The sequence below is a fragment of the Saccopteryx leptura genome, chromosome 3 (assembly GCF_036850995.1).
Source record: "Saccopteryx leptura isolate mSacLep1 chromosome 3, mSacLep1_pri_phased_curated, whole genome shotgun sequence".
Taxonomy (NCBI): domain Eukaryota; kingdom Metazoa; phylum Chordata; class Mammalia; order Chiroptera; family Emballonuridae; genus Saccopteryx; species Saccopteryx leptura.
Window position 1 is genome coordinate 117,059,476 of NC_089505.1, and position 26,338 is coordinate 117,085,813.

Sequence of the window (26,338 nt, forward strand, 5' to 3'; positions counted from 1 at the left end):
TTATCACAATATTATTGACTATATTCCCCTTCACCCATTTCATCCATCCTTCCACCCCCTCCCTGTTGGTAACCATCTGTTTGGTTTCTGTTTCTATGAGTCCGGTTTTTGTTTGTTTTTATAATGCATTGTTAGGATACAATTATGGACGTTATGCATATATAATTATGGATGTTATGAAAGCTGTCAAGGCAGGCAGGAAAGGGTTTATCACAGGTTGGTGGGTGGTAAGCAAGTTTGCTTGTCAGAAGGCACACGTCAGGGTGCAGCTGGAGATAAAGGAGACGAGTCAGGGAAGGTGGCTGATTGGTGGATGTCTTTGAAACCCATCTTCAATTTGACTCAGATTTAGAAAGTAAATGGAAGCAAGCTTTTCAGGAAGGGTGCTTTAGGGTTAGATTGTATGAAAGGGAATCGCTATACAGTTAGGTTGGGAGGGTACGGGTGCTGAGCCAAAGGTCCCTCACCCCCGGTGGCACACGGAGTTTCCCTCATTTTTTAGGGAGGCTCCTCTCGGCTCTACTCCTTTATCAGGGGCCGACAGGCAGGGCGTGGCTTGTTGGTGTACACAGACGCCTAGGAGGGAGTCTGTGGGGCAGACAGAGGGAGTCCCTGGCTGAGGGCTGCGGGCATTAGAAGAAAAGATGAACTTTTCCCAGGCCCACATCCAGAGCCCTTCCTGATCCTTCTGCTGAGGCCTGATCTCCCTGAATGGAGGAGAGGGTCCAGCTCTGACGGTCAAAAGGCCCCTGATTCCAAAGGTGGTTGGTGAGTCCTCTTCCCGCTCCTCTCTCTTCACTTTTTTTAGGCTTTTTTAGGCCTTTAACTTTCTTAGGATCCTCGGATTCATTGGAGAAATTATCTCCTTTCTCCTTTCTCACAAGAATATTTTCAAGGACAAAATGGGGCAGTGGAAAATGAAGAGCACAAAAGGGGACAAGAGACAAGGGGTCTGGATGGGTTGTCTAAAGACTCATTTAAGTATTATTGTCATCATTATTAACTAAGTAATGTTAGCCAGGTCCTGTGCTGTGTGCTTTCAGAATGATCATTTGTAGATTTGTAGGGTCTTCTTAAGTTGCTTGAAGTTATCAAGGAACTTCTGTTGCAATGTTTTCTCCCACCCCCAGAAGTAATCTCTGTTTAAGATATACATTCTTGCCTTTTTCTAAGCATTTTCTCCCCAAATTGTATAATACTATCCACCGTGTTTTAAAGTTATTGTTTGGGTTATTGTGAAAATTTCCCAGAGTTCTTAAAGATTGTTCTATCATGTAAGTATGAAGTGCTGTTTAGTATTTCATTGCAAGAATGTGCAACAATTAGTCAATCATTCTTATTTTAATGGACTTTTAAGTTGTTTTTAATTTTTCCTTTGCAGAAATAACTTTGTAATGAATATTTTTCACTATCAAATCCTTATGCACATCCTTGTTTATTTCTGTAGGATTCTTTTCTGGAAGTAAAAGTTACTGGATTAAAATTTTTGCATATTTGTAAATCGTTTGATACTTATTCCTAAACTGTCCTCATGAAAGTTGTTTAGCAGTGGGCAAGAGAGTCAGTTTGCCCATAGGTATGATAACTCTGGGTATTACTTTTTTCTAACATTTGATAATTGGAAGGAAGACAAATTTTATCTAACTGTAGTCCTAATTTGCATTTCTGATTACTAGAGAGTAAAATCTCTTTCTGACGTCATCCTCTCCTGGGTTAGCTTGCTCTTTTGGCTGCTTACAATTAATCAGTAATGTGATGACACACTTCAGGGAGACTCCCTTGCTAAAGTCACCTCAACTGCCCTCATTGCACAGAGCAACAGTCTGATGGGGGATTTCATTTGCCTTTTCATCTTTGAGTCTGGCATAAATCATTTCACATTGTATTTTTTACGATTCCTTACTGAAGTCCCATCTGTGAAGTCAGTACTAGTATTGACTTCATGTGTTAATGAGAGGAGACTTGGAGGAGTAAACTACACTGTCTGAGGTCACGCAGCTAGGTAATGGCAGAGCCAGGGCATGGCCCCAGGCTGACTCTAGAGCCCATCCTCTTAATCACAATAAGCAATCCAAATTTAGGAAGAGGGTCATGGTGTGGGGAGGGCTCCTTTTGTTTGATTTCAAGCAGCTGGGTTCAGTGTGCAACTATGTGTCACTCTAGGCATGTCTACTCAGGGTATGTTTTATTTCATTTATTTATTTTTTATTAAGTGAGAGGAGAGAAGGCAGAGAGACACACTCCTCCATGTGCCCCGAACTGGGATCCACCCAGCCAGCCCCCTACCAGGCAATGCTCTGCCCATCTGGGCCCGCTGCTCTATTGCTGGGCAACCAAGCTATTTTAGCACCTGAGGGGAGGCCATGGAGCCATCCTCAGTGCCTGGGGCTAACTTGCTAGAATCATTCAGCCATGGCTGCAGGAGAGGAAGAGAGAGAGAGAGAGAGAGAGAGAGAGAGAGAGAGAGAGAAAGAGAGAAGGGGGAGAGGTGGAGAAGCAGATGGTCGCTTCTCCTGTGTGCCCTGACTGGGAATCAAACCCAGGACTTCTACACGCAGGGCCGATGCACTACCACTGAGCCAACTGACCAGGGGCAAGAGTATGTTTTAAAAGCACATTTTAACTGAGGGTTTTGGGGGTTGTGGTAACTCCAGGGGATCCTTGGCCCTGCCTACTTCCACCTTCAATGATAACTCATAAGGTAGAGAGCTTTCCTCATTTATCTAACTTCTCCCGTTCAGTTTCTGAGGAGCTGGCCACCTGTAGGAAAATGGGTGGGATTGAGGCAAAAAATATAGACTAACTGTGATTCTACTTCACTACACCTTAGTGTTATACTGCCACTTGCAACACTGAGGGATTAGAGGAGTATGCTATACGCATCATGATTAAAACCAAAAACAGCCTGACCAGGCAGTGGCGCAGTGGATAGAGCATTGGACTGGGATGCAGAGGACCCAGGTTCGAGACCCCGAGGTTGCCAGCTTGAGCGCGGGTTCATCTGGTTTGAGCAAAAAAAAAAAAAGCCCACCAGCTTAAACCCAAGGTCGCTGGCTCAAGCAAGGGGTTATTCGGTTTGCTGAAGGCCCGCGGTCAAAGCACATATGAGAAATCAATCAATGAACAACTAAGGTGTTGCAACGCGCAAGGAAAAACTAATGATTGATGCTTCTCATCTCTGTCTGTCTATCCCTGTCTATCCCTCTCTCTGACTCTCTCTCTGTAAAAAACAAAACAAAACCCCCCAAACAACCCTAAACCATGCTGTTTGCTACAAGGAAAACAAAATGGGAAATGTGTTCAGAGCTGAAGTCCATCTTCAGTTTCCCAACTTCTCAGTGACAGCTCCAATTCCTCCAACACCCATGTTTGCCCTCTTCCAAGACCTTGCGGGTCCTGGCCTGATAACTTTTACAGAGACTTCTTCTTTGGAAAGGATTTGAAATCCTGTGGAGCATTTAAAAGATGATGTCTTCCTTGGAGTCCTTTTACATTTAAACTTCTTCCCCAAAGGTGACATGAAAGATCTGTTTCCTGCTATAGGAATTTCAGGCAGTCAGGTAGGTGGGGAAAGAGTTTTACAGTAAGGAATCCTTTAGGGCAGTGGTCCCCAACCCCCGGGCCACGGACCAGTACCAGTCCATGGGCCATTTGGTACCAGTCCACAGAGAAAGAATAAAGAACTTACATTATTTCTGTTTTATTTATATTTAAGTCTGAACGATGTTTTATTTTTTAAAAATGACCAGATTCCCTCTGTTACATCCGACTAAGACACACTCTTGACGCTTGTCTCGGTCACGTGATACATTTATCCGTCCCACCCTAAAGGCCGGTCTGTGAAAATATTTTCTGACATTAAACCGGTCCGTGGCCCAAAAAAGGTTGGGGACCACTGCTTTAGGGTCTCCCTATAGTGAATGCACTCAGTACCCATACCTCTCAGCACATTTATTGAGCACTTGTTCTACCAAGCATTTGTGGCAAGTGCTTTACATGCCTGTGGACCCTCTTTGAACCCTCACAGTCCCTGTGAAGAAAGCTCCCCCTTTATAGATTAAGACCTGGAGGCCCACAGATGTTATACAGTTCTCCAGGAACATGAGCTAGTACCTGGGTGAGCTGAGACTTGAACCCAGGTCTTTCTAACCCAAGACCCCGAGTTTGTAAAATCAATGCCTTCATGATGGAAATGGAGGGACGTCACTGCCTTGGTTTGTTGTTTCTCAAGAGTCAAACTGAAAAGGCTGTCAGGGAAGAGCTTCAGGCCCTATTGTGGTTGGAAGATTGGCCTCTAGCATTTCCCAAGCCTGGTCTGGGACACTAAATGCAAAAAGAGGCCAATACTCTGGTATTTACCAGGTTAGTTCTGGATATACATTCTCAATCTTCCAGACTCCGCCTCATGCCTTCTAGGGCACACTCAGTGTCTCCCCCTCAGCCCTCACACATGGCATTGATAAACTTAGCTATGATGCCAGCCTCCAGGTTGAGCACTTTCCTCCTTCAGTGCTCACAATAATCCTACCAGGAGGCACATTTATACCCACTTTAAAAATGGAGAAACAGAGTCCTGGGGGAGTTAAATCACAATGTTACACAGCGGTAAGTAGCAGAGCTGGGATTTGAACCCTGGTCTGTGTGCTTCCAGAGCACCTGCTATGCAGCCTTCGTCTCTACCCCACCTCTTGGCTCACCAACCGTCTCTGGTATCTCCTTGTCTATTTTCCTAGTTCGGATGGAGAAGGCAAGTTCCTCTGGCTCCTGGCTCTGCAGCGGCCTCATCACACTCCTCTTCCTCCAGCAGCCCATATACCTGTCAGGTAGGGGCTTCTGTACTTCTTTCCCTGCCCGGGACAAGTTCCAAGAATAAGGAGGCCTGGCGACAGGCTTTCCTTCTTCTGGGGTTCTGTTCTAACCCCGATCCTTTCCAGTGCCCTTCTCAGGCTCTCCTCTTCCCTGAGATCTCTTCTTCATCCTTTGCCAAACTCTCGTTCTCCCATCCCTCCTACACTGCGTTGTCCCCTTTTTGTCTTCGCTGCACAGGGAACTCCGGCAAGTTCCACCTGGCCCCACTAGGGGGCAGAGCCGAGCTGCTCTGCCCTATCTCCCTCTGGCCCGCACGGGTTCTCACCGAGGTGCGGTGGCTGCAGTCTCCGTCCCCGGGGCGCTCCCTGGTGGTTCACGTGTTCCGGGATGGAAAAGACTACGAGGAAGATGTGGTGCAGGAATATAAGGGGAGGACAGCGCTGTTGAGAGACCACCAACAGGGGAGTGTCGCACTGGAGATCCGCGACGTCCGGCTGGAGGACCGAGGGCTCTACATTTGTCATGTCCAGATTGGAAACCTGAGTCGAGAGGACACCGTGACCCTGCAAGTGGCAGGTTAGTCATTTTTCAAAGGGGAGTAAATTATGGGATGTAGGTTCTGGTAAGGGTGGATTTGGAAAGGTATTAGGATGCAGCCAGAGACTGTCTCATCCCTATGGGAGGAGCAGGTGGGGAGGGAGGAGGCAGGCTTCAGGTGCGATTAACAGCCCCGCCCCGCCCCGCCCATCCACCGACCGCGGGGCGGAGCGAGCAGAGGGCTCCCGCGGGAGTCAGGCTCTTGCCTACGCCCTGACAGGCGGTTTCCTTTTTCAGTTCTAGGCTCTGACCCTTACATCCACGTGAAGGGCTACGACGCTGGGTGGCTCCAGCTGGTGTGCAGGTCGGCGGGATGGTTCCCATCGCCTCTGACGGAGTGGAGAGACCCTCACGGCAAGGTGCTTCCATCCGAGCCCGAGACCTCTTCCCTGGACAAAGCTGGGCTCTTCCAAACAGCGGTATCCAGCAAAGTCAGGGACAGCACTGTGGGCAGCGTGTCCTGCATCATCCGCAACGAGGCCCTTGGCCAAGAGAAGACCACAGCCATGGTCATAGCAGGTAAAGGTTTGGGGCAGAAAACAGGTTCGAAGCCTCTGGTGGTTCTAGAGAAAACTCTTACTGTAGTGGAAACTTTGTTGAAAAATTTTTTTAATTAAGTTATTGATTGATTGATTTGAGAGAAAGAGAGAGAGAGAGAGAGAGAGAGAGGAAGGGAGAGAGAGAAACATCCATTTGTTGTTCCACTTTTTAATGCAGTCATTGTTTGCCTTTTGTATGTGTTGGGCTGAGAACCCAAACCTGCAACCTTGACTTATCAGGAGGATGCTCCAACCAACAGAGCTACCTGTTCAGGGCATGAATTTTTAAAATACTACGAATAACACATGTTTATTGTAGAAAACTTTAAAAATACAGAATATTTTAAACAAACAAACAAACAAACAAAAAAGGCCTAAAATTTCATAAATTGCAGAGAACCACTGTTAACATTTTGGGGCATTTCTTTTAAAATTTTCTTTTATGCATATATCTCTGAGTGTGCACTGTTAATATATGTATTCTTCTGCCTAAGGTTTTTTTTTTTTTTTTTTTTTGCCTTCTCCACTTACAAGGCCATGAGCATTTTCTGCCCATGACCTTAAATAGTTCTCTATAACATAATTTTAAGGGCTGCATAGCATTCCATTGTGTGTAATAAAATTAAGCAAAGCCCTATTTCTTTTTTTTTTCTTTTTCTTATTTATTCATTTTTTTAGAAAGGAGAGAGAGAAGGGAGAGAGAAGGGGGGGGAGGAGCAGGAAGCATCAACTCCCATATGTGCCTTGACCAGGCAAGCCCAGGGTTTCAAACAGGCGACCTCAGCATTTCCAGGTCGACGCTTTATCCACTGCGCCACCACAGGTCAGGCAAAGCCCTATTTCTTAACATCTGGATGGTTTTAACTCTTCCTCCAACAGTGCCATGAACATCTTTGTACACAATTTGGGAAGTGATTCTGATTGTTTCTAGAAGTAGAATTAATGGGTCAAACAGTTATGAACCTTTTAAAGACCCCTCGAAACAGAGCCATGTGGCAGAGAAGGGTGGTTTTAGAGCCAAGAAAGAGAATGTGGCCTGAGGTCCCAGGTAAGGTGTAATCAGGGACCTCTGCTCCCTTTCTTTCTTTGTCCCTCCCCTCTCTTCCTATACTGCCACTGCCTCTCACTAGTTCTAAGCACTTTACATCCTCTTCTCTTTACATCTCCCAACAACCCAGTGGGACTAGGATTATTATCATCACCATTTTATAGTTGACAAGTCAGGCTTGGAGAGGCTCAGTCTTCTCCCTAGGGTCCCACGGTGGGTGAACGAGGACTACACCCAGCTTGGCTCTTCACCGCTGGTCATCGTGCCTCCTCTGCTCTTTTTTCCTTCTTTATTTCTTCTTTTCTTTCTCCTGCCTAGGCACTGGGCTAGCTGCTGTAGCCTCACAGAAATAGCTTGGCCCCTGCTGATGCGGCTCAGGGCAGAGGGGTCTGTCTGAGCCCAAGGCTGACTGCTGCTCCACCGCAGAGGGAGGGTTTGAGCTGGGAGGCCGGTGATGCTCATGAGGAGACTACAGGTGGTTCTGGAGAGGCACTGCCAGTTCTTCAAAGAACCTGGATAATTTTATCATTGAATTATAGGGCAGGATGAGGTTGTGATTGGGAAGCTGAGTTTAACCCATTGTCTTCAAGCAGGACAATCAAAACCACTCCTGAGAGATGTACGTTTCTGTTTATTTTTTAAAGTATTTCTTCAAAAATTTAAAACAATTATTAATTGATTTTAGAGAGAGAGGAAGGGAGAGAAACATAGATTTATTGTTCCACTTATTTATACATTCATTGGTTGATTCTTGTATGTGCCCTGACTGGAGATCAAACACGCAACCTTGGTGTATCAGGACGATGATCTAACCAATTGAGCTATCCAGCCAGGGCGATGAACATCTATCTCACTTTAAACTTATCCTCGAGTCATCCAGGGTTTATGTTATTGAGAGAGGCAAAGAGCTTCACCAAATCTTGGCTGGAGGCCTCTCCCTAGAGGTGACAGAGACAGTGGGATGTGCCTGAACCATCTTCCACATGAGGTGGGGCCCTTGGCCTGGAAGACGCTCTGCGCTATCTCCTGAGGGTGCTCATTGGTGGTTCCGTTTCAGCCCCATCTCCAGGAAGAATCTCCGCCTCAGCAGTGGCTCTCGCTGTGACCCTGCCTGTCCTGGGGCTTCTCATCGCAGTGGGCATTTACTTCATCTGGAAACAAAGACGATCAAAAGGTAATTAAGTGGTAAGGGAGCCTGGGGTGGCAGGAGATGGGACCCTGGCTTCTCTAGGAAAAGGCTGGGAGGAAGGCGACATAGACGTGACGATTGTCCATAGATTGGAGACCCTGCCAATTAGCTTGGAGAAACTGGGCAGAGCAATGCTCTGGGAGAGTTATTGCAGAGGTCAAAACAACTGCAAAAAGCTTCTGAAAAGAGTTGTGAATTCTCATCTTTTGAGTAATTAAAAATAACTGATCATACCAGTTTTCTCACTAATTAAAAATTCCATTCTATCCATTGGATAAAATGCTCATAAATATGGTTGCATTTCACAGAATCTTAGGGTCGTATAGCACCTTGAAAGACACTTAATCCAATGCCCCTTTCCCTATCTGATGGTTTGGAGACCCTGTAATTCTTTCAAATGGTCACAAATCCACAGTGACAGGGAGCAAGCGAAGTCCTACTCAGGCAGCTTGTTGTCCCTGCATGACTCTGCCTGGCAGAAAAAGCCCTTCCTTAAGCTGAGCTGACCTCTCTCTCTCTCTCTCTCTCTCTGTCCCCCTTCCAGAGAAGCTTCTCTATGAACAGCTGATGGAGGTAGGTGAGTGCCCTGAGATGGGTGGGGGTGTTTTTCTGTTTTACTCACTTTTGTGTCTCCAGTGCCCTCTCATCTAAGTTCTGAACCTGAAAATCCCAACATCTGCTGTCCTGGGCGGCAGCGGCGGTGTGGGGTCAACCCCTGTCACCGGCAATCGTTGCTGACTCTGACTTGTATAGCGTGCCTCTCAGTGTGTTTGATGATTTTCGTCAGTGGACTCATTGCTTGATCTTATTCTATGGGGAGTCATGTTGGTCTAACATGGGGGAAGCTTTTATCCATTCAACAAATAATTGATAATTATTCACTAAGTACCCAGGACTATACTAAATGCTGAGGATACAATGGTAGGTAAAAGCAGACAGTCTTAGCCCTCCTGGGGCTTTCATTCCAGGCAGGAGTGGTAAGGTATGCATGAGTTAAATAATTGCACAAATAAATGTTAAAGTACAACTGTACAAATGCCACGAACGGGAGTTCTGTGGGCTGTGAAGATTATGACCAAGAGGACCAACCAAGCTTCAGGGACAGAGAGGTGTCCCCAGAGGAAGTGAGGTTTGATCTGGAGGATGGGCAGGTATGAGGGAAGAGGGAACAGGAAACTATCCACAGCAGAGAGAACAGCTGGAGAAAGAGACACAGTGCAGAAGGGAGGGAAAAGTGAGGGTGGACGGGGCTGTGGAGTCAGGCAGAGGCCGGGCTGTGTGAGGTCATGTAGGTCTGTAGTCTTTCTCCTCTGGGCAGTGAGTGGGGTATCTCGATCAGAACTGTGCTTCGAGACTCTCTCTCTGCCTGCAGTGTTGAGAAGAGACCAGAAGGAGCAAGACAGGATTGGGGACAATCTGGGCTACTAGTCCTGTCATTGAGATGAGAGGTGATGGTGGCCTGGGTCAGGGAGGTGGAGGTGGTGATAGAGGTGGACAGGCTCATGAGCAGGTAAAATCAGTAGAAATCAATGATCTTTGAGGTAATAACACAGAATCCCATTTTTTTCCCCTTCTCTCCCTCTAGAAAATCTTCTCTCAGACCATGCAAAAGAAAAAGGTAATTATAAGTATAAAACAAGGGCTAGGAAACAAATAACATATTCTTTCCCCCTCTACATAAATGCTGACAGCCTGATTATACATACATTACGCAGACACGCACACACACACACACACACACACACACACACACACACACACACATATTCTCCACTAATAGTGGAATTGGTCTTCCCATATGAAAAGGCTGTGGGATCAGTGGCAGCGGGTGAGGGGAAGCTGATGGTAAAAGTTCACAGGTCTGGATTATCACGAGCTCCCTTTACCAGCCTTTCCACCAATCATCTAAAAAGAAGGTCTATATTCTATTTACAAAGGTATGAATATGCTCATCTGATGTGTATGAACACTCTCAAGGATCCATACGACCTTTGCATTCAGAGAGGCGGCATGATACAGTGGGGATGTCAGAGGCTCTGGAGTCAGCGACATGTGGTTAGACCACCGGTCAGCCGTGGATGTGTCACTGTACTGCTGGGAGCTTTGGTTTCCTCATATGTAAAACAGGAATGATAGATCGCCTCATCCTATTGCTTTCAGGATTAAAAGAGCTTAAAAACTCTCCTATTTCAGTGCCTGAAACTCCTGTCCTTTATTGCCATTTCATCTTCATTAATTGCTCTGGGACATTGATAGTAAGACACCGAGGGTACAAAAAATCAGGAGGGTCCCTGCCACTTGACAAATGTAGCTGAGAAACAAGTCACTGGCTCAGACGAGATCGGGCGCGTTCAGGGTGGTATGGCCGTAGACAAGTCACTGGCTCGGCAATGGTTCCCGATGCAATGATCTGGGCGTCCCCTCTCCTCTTCCCTCATGTCTCCTCCCAGTGAGGGAGAGTATCGGGCTGCACAACATAAGGACACGGTGGCTGTTCTGTCCAAGAGCAGAAGGCACAGCATGATGCAGTGGCAAGGGTCTCCGAGGAGGAGTCAGACAGGCTTGGGCTTGAATCCTGCCTCCTTGGCAACTTACAAACTGGATGACCCGGGCAAATTTCTATGTCCCTCTGCGCCTCAGACCACCACTCTGCAGAATGGGAATAATAATTATATGCACCTCGCACTGTTGAGAGGAGTTAGTGCCTACCTCATTATGAGAACAAGACACAATAAATAGAGGCTATTAGTAATGGAAATGTATCGACATTACATAGAAATAATGTATAAAAATATATATTATTATAATATAATTAATCACTAATATAATTAACATCACATAATTGTAATAATAACATTGATATAAACATAAACCATTAGCTTGTTAGGGGCCCTATCATATTCAGCTTCATGGCCCCAATGCCTAACGCTTAACACATGCCCAACCCTTAGCACAGAGCCTGGCAGTGGACTCAAACGTATAAAATGTGGACCAGATGGCCTCTCTGGAGAAGCCACAGGTACTCCCCCAAAGCATGTGAAGCACACACATATGTCCCCGAATCATTGGGAGTCTCCAAATCTGTGATCTCTCCATGGGACTTCAGGGGAGTTACTGTAGAGAATAATGAAGCCGAGTCCACAAGTCAGTGTGAGGACTTCACTGTAGATATTATCAACAGTAGGTTATTAAAGGGCAGCAAGGCATGAACTCCTGTACACATGGTCACAAACATGCGGAAACACTCATACAGACAGTGGAAATGAAACCAGACAGAAAGGGAGGGAAGAGGAAGGAGGAACCACAGACCCCGGCAGTCAGGTCTTGGGGAAAGTGCGCCAGCAGACTGGCTTCCCCGTCTGCCCTTTGGGGGATATGACTGCACTTGCGGCTCATCTTTTCCGCTGCGAGTGGGGGAGGATGCAGTGATGAGCCTTCCTGGGCTCAAGTGTAAAGCAGAACATCTGCTCACTCATGCCTTTTTCTCTGTTTTATTTTAGGAAGGCTCCATAAAGCCCTCAGTAAGTTCTCCTCGTCCATGCACAGACCTTCCTCTACCGACACATTGACACATTCCCTTTAGTCTGGGTGTCTCGGTTTCATTTCCTGGGGCAGAAGAGAGGGGGCCAGCGTACTTTAAACCATGGGGTTAAAGATCCTTGGCTCTCAGAGTCTTCTTTTCCAACGGATTCCCTGCTCCCCTTTCCTGCACAACAGTTATCTAGTCTCTAAATGGGAAATGTTTAACCAAAAAGAGATGTAGCTCCCCTAGGTGAAGCCCTTTTATATTCAGACATGACATTCCCTTAGGTGGGATCCAAGGTGGATGGATCCTCATTAAACCAAATATGTGGAGCAGTGTTTCTCCATCATCTCATGTAAGAGAACCTCTTTATTGCAAAATAATAATAATAATAATAATAAACCTTCAGACATGTCTATTTTATTTTACACCTTGATAAAATATGCATAAGAAAATTTAGTAGAAATTCAGTGATAGTTTTAAATGAATTTTTATTCTTCTCTCACAACATCTATATACATGTACATTGTCATTACCTAGATGTGTGAGGTGTGTTGTATAACGAGTCACAGTCCGGTTTGGCTCACTTAGGGATGTGCTGAACTTCTGCAGCATCTCAGCGGACTAATGCTGCACAGCTGGGAGCCACTGCTGTGGCAAGCACTGTCTTGGGGATGGTCAGGGTATTGCTGGTGAGGATCTAATGTGGGAATGTGGTGGGGGTGGGACTGCAACATTACGGAAATATGGAAGTCTTCATTCTGATTGGTCCAACTGTTTTCATTCTTTAGAGAAACTCCGGAGTGAACTGAGTAAGTTTCTCATGTTCTTATAACTTGCATACTTACTTCTCGCCTGTTATTCTATATTTTCAGTGATAGCTCACCCCTTTTCTTTCTTTCTTTGTTTCTTTTTTTTATAGAGTTGAAAAGAGCTGCAGCCAACTCAGGTGAGATGCGCTGTCCTGGTGCTTGACTCTCGCCCTCTGGGGGTTCTCATTTGTCCATCACTTTTACAATTTCTTTTATGTCTTTTAGGCTGGAGAAGGGCTCGCCTGCACTTTGGTAAGTTACACCTGTCAAATCCATCCACTCTTCAGAGCCTAGTGCTCTGTTCTTTTGGAATGCAGACTGACTATTTATTTATTTATTTAGATATTATCAAACGTGTTTATCTGCTTATCCAATTTTTAAAAATTTTTGTGATTTTTTTTAGTGGAGAGGGTCACAGATTTAGAAAGTTTATTGGTTATTTGCATGTCTTCTTGGTGACTTGTCTAGTCTTGTTTCTATTCTGGCTACTGTTTGATTTGTGAGGATTCTTTCTATATAAAGTATAGAAACTCTTTTGTCCTATTTGTCACAAATTATTTTTCTGAGTTTTTCATTTGCATTTTAATTTCCATATAGATATTATTTTATTTTTTTATGCATTAGTGTTTTATTTTTGATGTAATCAAAAATTTTAATCTTTTCCTGTGTAGTTTCTTCTGTGCTTTCAGGTTTTGGAAGTCCTTAGCCCACAGCTGGGTAAAGAGCCAGTGCTCCTCTCTTTGTCTACACACCTGCTACATTCTCCTTGCTCTGCAGATCAGTTTTTTGGGGAGCGTGGGGGGTTGGTGATTGTGATTCTCAGAGAAGGAGGGAATGGTTTGGACAGATGCCCCAACAAGGTAGACTATGAAAGGTTTTGTAGTTTTAGTCTAAAAGATTTGCAATCTGTTTTTGAATTTATTCCTCAATGATTGCATTTTTTTGCTGCTGTCCCGATGAGCTCTGTTAATTTCGCTGCTTGGGTCCTTATCCATTTTCTAGGCTGTTCATCCCCTTTTGTTTGTACCATCTTCCATCAGGCAGGTACATGAGTCAGCCCCTTGAAAGCACACCAGGTCACCTTGGCTGACATTCTGAGGACTCACAAACCCTTCTCACATTCACAGTCTGACTTATGCTCACCACCTCGGCAGAGTACACATTTCACGGAGTTAGTTCTCCAAGAAGAGTCTGTTTTCTGTACTGAGGGCAAGAAGGAGGGTCACCATGACCTTCCAGAATTTTAAGGAAGCATCCTTCTCTCTCTATTAACATTTAAAAAATAATAATTATCAGCAACAATTTTAGCTAACAAAGTGAGCACCACACACTCACTGGGTGGAGGAGGAACTGTCTCATGTATTAGCTCATCAAATGTGCACAACACATGATGTGAGTGCTGCCATTTCCCCCATTTTACAGATGAAGAAACTAAGGTTTGGAGATGAATAACATGCCCAAAGTCACATAACTAGCATGTGGCAGAGCTGGAACTCAAACTCCCAATGTGGCTTCTGGGTTTAACATCAGAGCTGATATTTATTATCATACATTAGATTCCTTTGGCCCACCGAAGACAAAGGCAGTATTTCCTAAGGATTAAGGCAGCTTCAGAGACAGAAAAAAAACTTTCTCCTCTTTTACTTAACACACGGTCAGGAGATCAAGGAGACTGGAAGACACTTTTCTTTGGTTCCAGGATGTATAGGATAGAGGGAATCATGAATTGCTGTCCAATGGATAAATGACAGGGGTTGCAGACCCAGATGTCAATTTTCCCTACAAAGATCCCATAAGACCTAGCGCTTTCCCAAACCACACGTCTTGTGCCTCTCTGCAGTGGCGGTGACCTTGGACCCCGACACGGCGCATCCCAAACTCATCCTGTCTGAGGATCGCAGATGTGTGAAGCTTGGAGACAAAAAGCAGGCTGTGCTTGACAACCCCCAGAGATTTGATTTCGTCGTCAGCGTCCTGGGCTCTGAGTACTTCGTAGCTGGTTGTCACTACTGGGAGGTGTATGTGGGAGACAAGACCAAATGGATCCTGGGGGTGTGCAGTGAGTCAGTGAGCAGGAAGGGGAAGGTCACTGCCTCACCCACCAATGGACACTGGCTTCTGCGACAGAGCCGAGGGGACCAGTACGAAGCTCTCACGTCCCCGCAGACGTCTTTCCGCCTGAAAGATCCCCCACGCTGTGTGGGGATTTTCCTGGACTACGAAGCAGGAATCATCTCCTTCTACAATGTGACCAACAAATCCCACATCTTTACTTTCACCCACACTTTCACTGGCCCCCTTCGCCCTTTCTTTGAACCTTGCCTTCATGATGGAGGGAAAAACACGGCACCTCTAATCATCTGTTCAGAACTCCAGAAATTGGAGGAATCGACTGTCCCCAACCCAGACAAAAAAAGCCATGCTAATGGAGATGTGGCCCTGAAGGTGGACTCTTCCCTACTGGCCCCTCAGACACCGGAGCTTTTCCCACACAGTGACATGACCATGTCCTGGCCCCCTGACCTGGGCGCGGCCCTCCAGGGGCTCAAGGCTCCTTCTTTTTAGGAAGGTGCCTCATTACCTGCTCCCCTCGCGCCATCCTAGTGCTCTGGATTTCAGTCTCCTGGCCCAACACTGGATTCTGGATCAGCTCGTCTCCTTTCCCCAAATCCAGACCCTTTGAGGTTTCTATTTGGGCCACCTTTTATCCCCCAGTTCTGAGCCGTATCTCCTTCTGGGGACTTGAAGTTGGCATTGCCCTGGAAGAAATCTTGAAAACCACATGAACAATCAGATTATGTTTAAGTGATGATGCTGACTGGGTGTCACAGGTCCAGGGGTTTCCCATTCGAGGGGCTATTTAGGAGGACTTCATCTTATCTCATCCTGCACTTGGGCTTTTAGTCATGAAATTATTATGGGGCCCAGTCCCTGACTTCTTACTTAATTCATCAAGAATTGCTTCTTTCTCTCTCTCTCTCTTTCTTTCTTTCTTTCTTTCTTTCTTTCTTTCTTTCTTTCTTTCTTTCTTTCTTTCTTTCTTTCTCTCTCTCTCTCTCTCTCTCTCTCTCTCTCTCTCTCTCTCTAATTCAGGACTTTAGTCCTCAAAACCAGTTTTTAAAAAGTAAACCAGTTTTGGGTCACACACTTTTCCTTCACCCTTCTGGACTATGGGACGGGGGGACCAGAGGCTCAAACACAACATCTTTTTCTATTTCCTTGATGCTGTTTACAACATAGTTTGGTGAGTTAATGTACATGTTTTCAAAGCTAATTTACCTATTGATGATAACAAAATACAGGGGCTTTAAACATGGCAACTGTAATCCTGAAAAGTCTCAGGAGCACAGTCAAGGAGCTGGGAAGCAAAACTTCAAATGCATAAAGAGAGAGAGAGAGAGAGAGAGAGAGAGAGAGAGCTAGATGGTAAGAAATTGGCTCATGTGATTATGAAAGCTGGTAAATCCCAAGATCTGCAGGGTTAGCCAGCAGGTTGGAGAGAGTCAGGGGAGCCAATGGTTCAGTTCCTGTCTGAGTCTGGAGGCCCAAGACCCAGGACAGCCTATGGTATAATTCCAGTTTGAAGGCAGACAGGCAGGAAGAATTTTACTAGGGGGAGGGTCAGCTTTTTGGTTCTATTCAGGCCTTCAATTGATTGGATAAAGCCCACCCATGTTAGGGAGGACAGTCTGATTTATTCAAGTTAATGATTTAAATGTTAACCTCATCCAAAAATACCCTTACAGAAACATCCAGAAAAATATTTGACCAAATATCTGGGCAACCTGTGAGCCAGTCAAATTGGCACATAAAATTAACCAGCACAGTGCCCGAGTAGAATTTTTCATTTGCTTGTGTACAGTTTTTAAATAAAAGTTTGGTATTCACTGTTGTTATTTTCTTTATGAATGAGAAGTTGTAGTAAAATGCTTTGGGCTAATGACACATTATGGGATTGGTTTCCAAACAGCCTTAAATCCACCCAAGCAAGATTTAAATAATAAAGTTAAATAGTAAAGCCACAGTTTTATTTCTGAGTCTGCTGTCTCATCATTTTATTTAAATCAACTTATAAATTAATATGTAGTATATTTGTATTTTACTAAGGTGACCAACTTTTTTACAGTGAAAAGGAGGACAAAAATAAATTGAAGAAAATATCGTAAATAAAATACATTTTATTCATTGCAACAATAATACATTATGATATGATAAATGCATAATAAAAACACTTGTAATATTTTATATTGTAATTATGCTTACATGCCTATTAATTTTTAATGATAATAAGAATAAAGTACTCATTTAGATACAAATATGTCACATCACATGCAATGGATTGACTGCATTGATCGAATACAGACATTTATAGTCTTCCAATATCAAAAAGGAGGACATGTAGGAGGACCCTTTTCGAGGGAGTATGGAACGTACAAAAGAAGGACTGTCCTCCCTAAAGGAGGACGATTGCTCACCTTCATTTTACTCATCCATATTGTTTTAAACTTAGTTTTCTGACTATCTCACTCTTAAAACTAACCTTGTTCACACTGGCTGCACCCAGGAGAATTTACCAGCAGAAAATAGACCTGACAGCCTGACCAGGCAGTGGTGCAGTGGATAGAGCGTTGGACTGGGATGCGGAGGACCCAGATTCGAGACCCTGAGGTCGCCAGCTTGAGCACGAGTTCATCTGGTTTGAGCAAAGCTCACCAGCTTGGACCCAAGGTCGCTGGCTTGAGCAAGGGGTTACTGGGTCTGCTGAAGGCCCGTGGTCAAGGCACATGTGAGAAAGCAATCAATGAACAGCTAAGGTGTTGCAACGTAAAACTGATGATTGATGCTTCTTGTCTCTCTCCTTCCTGTCTGTCTGTCCCTATCTATCCCTCTCTCTGACTTTCTCTCTCTCCCTCTGTGTAAAAAAAATAAATAAAAGAGATCTGACATTTATGGGGGCAGAAGCTTGATATATCCTTACAACAACTCTGCCTGGGATTTTATAGAGAAAATGGTGCTCCAAATGGCTAAGTGCTAGAACTGGGATTGTAATCTGCTTTATCTAGCTCTCAAACAATACTCTTTGTACTGAAATACCATGCAGATATCAATATGAGAAGCCTGTAGAATTTTAGCCAATCTATTCAATTAGGCTTTTTAAAAAATAAACCTGGAAAAAAATCCTAATCCTGATCTACATTAGTGGTCTTGTTCTATCAGGACTGATGAGCAACAATGAGGTTTAGCAACATAGGACCTGTGCAGGGGTGTTAGGAGACCCGGAGATGGCTCTTGGACAGGGAACGCTTAGCTTCTCTGACAAATGGATGGTGTTAGTTGATCTTTAAATTCTTTTCCAGTTCTACAGTACTTTTACTTTAATAAGGGGTCGGGAACCTTTTTGACTGAGAGAGCCATGAATGCCACATATTTTAAAATGTGATTCCGTGAGAGCCATACAACGACCCGTGTACATTATGCATTATCCAATAAAAATTTGGTGTTGTCCCGGAGGACAGCTGTGATTGGCTCCAGCCACCGCAACCATGAACATGAGCCATAGGAGATGAATGGATTGTAATACATGAGAATGTTTTATATTTTTAACATTATTTTTTTAAAGATTTGTCTGCATGCCAGTTGCAGCCATCAAAAGAGCCACATCTGGCTCACAAGCCATAGGTTTCCGACCCCTGCTTTAAATTATGAACCTTTATGAACCTCAATTGAGGCTCAGGACTCTAGGCTTCGTGGAATGTGTACAGGACCGACAGGCGTCACCAACATGTAGGTTGTGTAGGTTAGCTCCACATATCCCACGACTTCTCAGACCAGTCACCCTGCACGTAGGATTTTTTATTTTTTTTAATTTATTTTTTATTTTTTTGTATTTTATCCGAAGCTGGAAACGGGGAGGCAGTCAGACAGACTCCCACATGCGCCCTACCGGGGATCCACCCAGCATGCCCACCAGAGGGCGATGTTCTGCCCATTTTGGGGCGTCGCTTTGCCGCAATCAGAGCCATTCTAGCACCTGAGGCAGAGGCCACAGAGCCATTCTCAGTGCCCGGGGCCAACTTTGCTCCAGTGGAGCCTTGGCTACGGGAGGGGAAGAGAGAGACAGAGAGGAAAGAGAGGGGGAGGGTTGGAGAAGCAGATGGGCGCTTCTCCTGTGTGCCCTGGCCGGGAATCGAACCTGGGACTCCTGCACGCCAGGCCGACGCTCTACCACAGAGCCAACTGGCCAGGGCCCGTAGGGCTTTTAAGGCCGAAGCGCAGAAGAAAATCTGACGACCTTAGTACGAAACGCAGTACCCATCGCTGGGTTCCACACTTGGCACATTTCTTCTCCGAGTCTACCACCTTCCTCAGGACTACAACTCCCAGCAGGCCACCCCCGGAGTCAAAAGCTTATTGGTGGTCCCGCTCGGTTTTCTTGCATTGTGGCAGTTTGTACAGCCAATGGAAAAGAAAGACAGTCCTCAGAAACCAATCCTGGAGAGGTAGGGTAGATCCTTTCCGGGTTCCGGCTCCGGCTCCTCCCCCGGCCCACCGAGGCTGTGTTGTCCCTGACCCAACGACGGGAGTGAGGTGCGTTCGGGTTGGGCCCGAGTACACAGCGGGGGAGGCGGGCATGTTTTCGCGGGGACTCAGAGCTTGGCTCTGGCCATCTCTCCCGGGAGCCGGAGGTTGTGGCTTTGCTCCCGGGACCTAGTGGGGGTACATGGGGCCCTGCGATCCCGACCCGTGTCCTCCTCCCTCGGCCGGCGTGCTACCCTGCTGGTCCCAGTTCTTACTCTCCGGCCCTTTCCTGTTGGCTTTTGAGGACTCCAGTCACCCTGCCACTGACCTTACCTTCGGGGTCAGCCCCTTCTCTCCCACCCCGCGCCCCCAAGCCCGCCAGCAACTCGGAACCTAGTCCCTGTTCCCCAGAACGCACCTACCCTTGGACTCCGCCTCGGGCTTCTCCCGTACCCGCAACATGCAACCCAGCATCATGGGCCCGGGTCCCCTGCACCTCTGATCGCAGCGTCCGCGCCCTGTCTCCTGACCACCTCCGACCCTCTGACTCCTTTGATCTTCCTATGTTGCTGACCCGTTACTCAGCTGCCCTGTACAGTTCCTTCTCTGGCCTTTCCAAGACCCTCTACCCCTTTTCTAACCCCCGCCCGCCCCCTAGTTCTTGACTTGACCCTAAAGAACCCAAATATTGGCCTTTCAGACCAACTTCCAGCTTGGGCTCTTCCCTCTAGTCCAGGCCTTTGGCCTTCAGCATCAGTCCAGCCCCATCTTTGCTCTGACTGTTTAGACCTGGTTCTTCCTCTGCCAGAATCACTTCCACTCTGGTCCTCTTTATACCTCTGAGCTTCTCGGGAAAACAAGCTGGATGGGCCTCTTTCCCCCTAAATCTCTGAAATGTGATACAAAAGTACCTTTGTACTTAGACCTGCCGCAGCCTTCTCAGTGGGTAGTGGGCTCCCCATCTCTGTGAGTCTCCATCTTGCTAACCCGTCCTGCAAGTCCTAGCTAGAATACCACCTGTTCCATGAACCTGCTGACCCCTGATCTTTTCAGGGAGATATGCCCCTGTCTGAAATCCCATGGCATTGTTTTTACTTCTTCCTTTCTCCTTCCCTCTCTCCTTTCTTTATTCCTTCCCTCTCTCCGTCCCTCCCTCTCCCTTCAACACCAATGTGGTAAGTAAAAGCACTGGCTTTGTAGTGATGGACATAGTTCCCAGCTCTGCCACTCACTTGCTTTGTGCCCTTGGGCAAGTTACAGTTTCTCTGTGCCTCAGTTTCCTCATCTCTAAAATAAGTTATGAGAATGAAATGAGATGGGTCATAGATGGTGCTTAGTCCAGGGCCTTGCACATGCTATATGAGCTTAAAACTTAACTCTTACTATTATTGGTTCCTGTGTAATATGCCAGGTGCCATATGAGGCAACTGAGGAGTGGAAACAAAGGTTACTAATGCACAGTTCTTGTCCCCTGGAACTTAACCTTCTGCTCTACAAGAGTTTCTGGAGTTCATGGCCTGTTTCTGCACTGTACCATAAACTGTTTGAGGGTAATAACCACAATCCTAAATCTTTTTGCTCTTATTTTGAGCCAGCTTTCAGACCTGGGTAGTGTCAGAGCTTGGTCAAGTGTAGGTTCTCAGGGTAGCAGGTTTGGAAGTGAGTAGAGGCTGTGTAGCTCATTGCATGGAGCCCTAGGTGGGGTGGGCAGGGGGAGGGAATTAAGATAATATTCACTGATCTGATACATTTAAAAACATTTGAGCACTGGGTTTGAAGATTTTTATTTATTGATTTTACAAGGGGAGGGGGAAGCAAGAAGCATCAACTCAACGTTGCTTCATTTTAGTTGTTCATTGCTTGCTTTTCGTATGTGCCTTGACCAGGTAAGCCCGGGGTTTCCACCAGGCGACCTCAGCCTCCCCTGTCAGCACTGTCCACTGTGCCACCACAGGCCAGGCAGCACTGGGTCTTGTGGTGGAAAGCGATTACCAAAATGACCTAAACTCTCAAGTTGCTTATAAACTACCAGTGGAGACAGACAGGTAAATGGATAATTGCATATCACTGTAAAGCAAGTACAGGATTGTGTGGTGGCATAAAGGAGGGACTGGGCAGGAATTGAGATCGCGGAGGAACAGTGGGTGAGAGTGGACACTAGCATGACATGGGTTCTGGAGACAGGCCTGTCCTTCCTTTATTCAGCTCACCCAACAAATATTTATTAAGGATCTACTCTATCCGACTGCTAGGACTCGAGGAATGAGTTATGTTAGTGAATAAAACAGAGACCCTGGCCTTCATGGGTCTTGTGCATTAGAAGGGGAGGCAGGTAATAAATAGGAGACATAAATAAATGCAGGGTTAGAAGGTAAGACATGCTGTGGGGCCGGGGGACTGGGAGTGTGGAGGGGGTTGTAATTTGTAAAAGGAGTCAGTGTTCTTGTATTCTCCACAGGTCTAGGAAGTAGCGTCTTCACCAATTTTAATAGTTGCTGCCGTTTGCTGGATGACTAGTATGTACCACACACAGCATTGAGCGTGTTCTGGGCATGCTCTCTAACGCAGAGTCCTGCAGTGTAGGTAGGTTAGCACAACGGCAGCGATCTGGGAGTTCAGGCTCTGGCTGGTTGAAGAATCTGCTGAGTTATAAAGATAGTGTGTGTCGCCATTGTGATCCAAATGTAATCAGAGCCCTTTCCATGACTTCATTTTGCTGTTTTCCAAAAATACTTGCTGGCTTGAAGGGAATGGTCAGTCTTTTATTTGCTATCATTAGTGCCCTATCATGGTCTGTGCCGCCCTCCCTCACCCCTTTGTCCCTGTCACTGTATCTTCAGCAGCCCACTCTGCCTTTCGAAATGTTATTCCTTCAAGGCCCAGAGGAAACACCACCCTCTCCGCTTATCAGAAGTACTGTTTTCATCCCCTTACTCCCTGTCCTTGGCTGTAGGACCTCAAAGGGACGTATGCAGCTTAGTAAGCATGTCCCAGTGTTCACATCAGCAGGCCCAGAGCTAGGCAGTGTGTGTGTGTGTGTGTGTGTGTGTGTGAGAAGCTGTGGAGGGAGGGAGTATGGTGTATGTGTCTGTCTTTGTGAGAATGTGGCATGTGAGTGTGTGGCTGTGTGTATGTGTGATTGTCTGATGAGAGAAGAATATAGTGTATGTATGTATGGTGTGAGATTGTGTAGCCGTGTGCATGGCTGTATGTGCGGAAGGACTGAGTATGGTGAATTTGATATGCATGTGTGTGTTGGAGTGCTGTGGAGAGTGGTATGAAGGTGTGTAGGTGTCTGTGTGTGGCTGTGTAGGTGTGACTGAATGTGATATGTATGTGTGGTGTGAGAATGTGGCTGGTGTGTCTGGTGTGAATATGTGTGTGGGTGGGGGGGATGCATATGGCTGTATATGTATTTGAAAATGGAAATGTGTACTGACCAATCAGAAGAGACATGGCCCCGGCCCTGCAGTAGGTTGTAAGTGGCTCGGATGTTAACTCTTTAGTTGCTGGATGATGATGAGTTCTGAAGAAGGGAAGGGAAGGGTGCAGAACACCTGAGAGGATTCAGAGCCGAGCCTCGTGTACCAAAGGAGAGCCTCAAGAATTAGAGGTTCTGTGACGTTCATTTTGAAAGCAGGCAAATAAATGGATACTTTTAAGGAAGATATTTCAAAAAAAGATGAAAAATAAAAGGAGTTTCAGTTAACTTATAGTTAGGCAGAAAAACTGAACTCATTCTAAAATGGAAGCTCCTTTACTTGCACGTAAATTCTAGTCTGGACTGTTACCATTTAGTGGTATTAATAAAATTGAGGCCCTGGCCAGGTGGCTCGGGCTAAAGTGTCAACCCAGCGCACCAGAAGTCATGGGTTCGACCCCTGGTCAGGGCACGTACGAGAAGGAATCGATGAGTACACAACTAAATGGAACAACTAAGTAAAACAACAAGTTGATGCTTCTTTCTGCCCCCCACCCCAAATCAATGGAAAAAATCTTAAAGAAAAATGATATTATTCAAATTGCACAAATATCATCTGTTGATGGACAGAGCAGTGCCTTCTTCTTGTTCTGGTTTGGTAGCTTTAAATATCGAAAGTTTGTTCACTTGAAAATAAGTAAAGGCATTCTATGCAAGAACTGAGGTTACTCCTGATGACTGGGTCCATGAGGAGGGTGTACACCCCTTCAAACAGAACAGAAGATTCCCTGTGGCCTGGCCTGACCCAAGGAATAAAGGTGTTGGCCATTTGTGTTCATTCCCAGGGTTCAGACATGGGCAGTGAGAAGGAGCAGGACCCGGAACCACGCGTGCTAGAGGAAGGGGAGCAGGGTAAACCCTGGAGAGTGGATGACTCAGAGGGTTTTCGAATCCCAGATGGGGAGAAAGAACATGGACAAGAGAGCCAGTCGGAGGGGCCACAAGGGATCCATCCAAAAAAGCCATGGCAGAAAGTCACCATCCCCACTGGACAGCCAGGGGACCCCATTGCTCATTCGAGGCCTGAGGCCAATGATAAACCCTTTATCTGTGCCCAGTGTGGCAAAACCTTCAATAATACCTCCAACCTGAGAACACACCAGCGGATCCACACAGGCGAGAAACCTTACAAATGTTCTGAGTGTGGCAAGAGCTTCTCCAGAAGCTCCAACCGCATCCGGCACGAGCGGATCCACCTGGAAGAGAAGCACTACAAATGCCCCAAGTGCCAGGAGAGCTTTCGGCGGCGCTCAGATCTCACCACGCACCAGCAAGATCACCTGGGCAAGCGGCCATACCGCTGTGACATCTGTGGCAAGAGCTTCAGCCAGAGCGCCACGCTAGCGGTGCATCACCGGACCCACCTGGAGCCGGCGCCCTACATCTGCTGCGAGTGCGGGAAGAGCTTCAGCAACAGCTCCAGCTTCGGGGTACACCACCGCACCCACACAGGGGAGAGGCCTTATGAGTGCGCCGAGTGCGGGCGGACCTTCAGCGATATCTCCAACTTTGGGGCACACCAGAGGACCCACAGAGGGGAGAAGCCCTACCGGTGCACTCTGTGTGGGAAACACTTCTCCCGGAGCTCAAATCTCATCCGCCACCAGAAGACACACATGGGAGAGCAGGCTGGGAAAGATTCCAGCTGAAGGAGAGTGGGGGAGAGAGTGAGAGACCCCAGCCTAGTATAGAGAGATCTGTAGGATCTGCTTCTGCCCCCTCACCCTCAAGCCCCTCGCTCCACTTTGGAGATGGTTTCCTGTGCCTGGGAAGCCAGGATCTCCAGGAAGTCCTGGGAAGGGTCTCTGAGTAAAAATCCTGTTCCTTTCCAACTTCTTGCCTTGGAAAGTCAGAGGATCTGGTCTTGGCTTCATCTCCTTGGGGTGAAGAGGAATAGGGTAGGTTTCGTACATGCTCATTTCATTAGAGCGACCGTCCTTGGCCTTTGAGGAAGTACGTGTGGGGTGGGCATCCCTGAAGAGCCTCCAAGTCGTGTATGAGCTGCTTAGGGTGCACTGCGGCTTCCAGCTCATTCCCATCTGCTGTGCCCCAACTGGGCTGGGACAAGCAGTCTTCGCAGTGGAATGGGCCTCGTTGGCCTGGAGAAGACGTCTGAGGTCCTGCCTCAGAAATGAAAGGGAAGCCCTCAGGGAGCTGTGATCCAGGGACCTTCACACTCCCCCGTGTGTGTGACTTGTTACTCCCACCCCTATCTGCAGCTGTTTCTCAAGTGATTAGCAGTAAAACCCTTCAATGAAAAGGACCTGTGTACTTATTTGGGGGCATCAAAGAAATGGGGAGCTGGGGAGATAGTCTCTCTGCAGCTACTCTGGAAGAGAGTTGAATTTCAAGAAAGACACAGTTGGGGTTGCTCTGAAAAGCAAAGGAAAGCGGGCTGAATCTCTGGGCTTTGGAGGAGGAAGGAGAAAGGAAAGGAAGTAACAACTGAGCATCTACTATATGCCATAGATTCTACTGGCTACATTTACTTTTTTTTAAATTCCCATTTGTTGTCACAACATCCCTCAAGGGAATAAGATGAGGAAACAAATGAAGAAAGGTGAAGTCACTTGCTGTGAACTCACAGCATTTTCATGGTAGAACCAGAGTTCACATTTGGGCCTCTTGATTCTGGATGATACTCTCTCACTACATTTACCTGTTGGCTCTGAAGGAGCCACTTGGGCTTACCTGGGACCAAATGATTGCCTTGGGGTGGGAGCTAGTATGGCTTCTTGTTTGGACCCTAGGCTATTTCCTCTGTAGGAAGTTAGCACCAACCTTTTCAACTTCAGATTACTGATTGAGCATTTCTTCTGTGCCTAGGAAAAATGACAGTGGCAGGGAGTAGAGGGTGAGGGTGGGATAAGATGAAGCCATAATGACAGTCTTTGCCCTTAGTTGCAATAATTTAGTGCCCAGGTCTGGGACAATTTAGCAGGGGATCATTCCTGGCTTCCTGCCCTGGTTTAGGCCTGGATCTACAGTGCCGATTTCAGTGTTTTCTACATAGAAGTTTAGGGTCCACTCAGATTTCCTCCAATAAACACAAAAGACCCATCCCTACTTCTTGCCAACCTGGGCCCTGCTCCTCTTCATTGTAGCCCATTGACAGAATATGATTGGGGACCATGCTTGGGACTGACACCACCCATAACCAGGCCTATCACATGGGACCTTGCCACCCACCCAGGACGGATGTGCCCAGGAGCTTTGCACTCCTCACCCTACTGAATTCTCACAGTGACCCTGTGATGCACATATGGCAGTTGCAGAAACAGGCTGACAGGTAATGACATGGCAGGTAAATGGCAGGGGCATTTTCTGAACCGACTTCTGCTCAAATCCAAAAGCTGTATTGTTTTCCAACTATAAAAGAAGATTTCCCAAATGATTTCCTGACATTTATACAACACTATAGTTTACAGAGCATTTTATTTCACATACATTTTCCCGCTTCTTGAAAATCTCCATTCAAAGTTTTTAAAACAGTCACCCAAACTTTCATATATGAATTCTCACACTCCTTAATAATAAAAGCCGCCATCTATCGCCTGACCAGGTGGTGGCGCAGTGGATAGAGTGTCGGACTGGGATGCAGAGGACCCAGGTTCGAGACCCCGAGGTTGCCAGCTTGAACACGGGCTCATCTGGTTTGAGCAAAAGCTCACCAGCTTGGACCCAAGGTTGCTGGCTCCAGCAAGGGGTTACTCAGTCTGCTGAGGCCCACAGTCAAGGCACATATGAGAAAGCAATCAATGAACAACTAAGGTGTTGCAATGCGCAACGAAAAACTAACGATTGATGCTTATCATCTCAAC

The 26,338-nt window shown here is 46.4% G+C and overlaps 2 protein-coding genes across 3 annotated transcripts; both read left to right on the forward strand.

Annotated features, from left to right (window-relative positions):
- The first annotated feature begins 635 nt into the window (after positions 1–635).
- ERMAP (erythroblast membrane associated protein (Scianna blood group)) lies at positions 636–15,508 on the forward strand. Its single transcript, XM_066372142.1, has 12 exons — positions 636–768; positions 4,734–4,823; positions 5,047–5,385; positions 5,644–5,925; positions 8,051–8,167; positions 8,727–8,759; positions 9,768–9,800; positions 11,683–11,703; positions 12,497–12,517; positions 12,628–12,654; positions 12,743–12,769; positions 14,358–15,508. The coding sequence occupies exons 2-12, from the start codon at positions 4,739–4,741 to the stop codon at positions 15,080–15,082; spliced, it is 1,710 nt and encodes a 569-aa protein (XP_066228239.1). The 5' UTR covers positions 636–768; positions 4,734–4,738; the 3' UTR covers positions 15,083–15,508.
- A 3,538-nt stretch (positions 15,509–19,046) lies between these two features.
- ZNF691 (zinc finger protein 691) lies at positions 19,047–24,777 on the forward strand. Of its 2 annotated transcripts, none has more exons than XM_066376038.1 (2): positions 19,047–19,105; positions 23,303–24,777. In XM_066376038.1, exon 2 carries the CDS (start codon positions 23,312–23,314, stop codon positions 24,164–24,166), a length of 855 nt encoding a protein of 284 aa, XP_066232135.1. In that variant the 5' UTR covers positions 19,047–19,105; positions 23,303–23,311; the 3' UTR covers positions 24,167–24,777. The 2 variants fall into 2 exon arrangements, with proteins under 2 accessions (XP_066232135.1, XP_066232134.1); XM_066376037.1 differs by having other exon boundaries at positions 19,053–19,105; positions 22,543–24,777.
- The last annotated feature ends 1,561 nt before the right edge of the window (positions 24,778–26,338 follow it).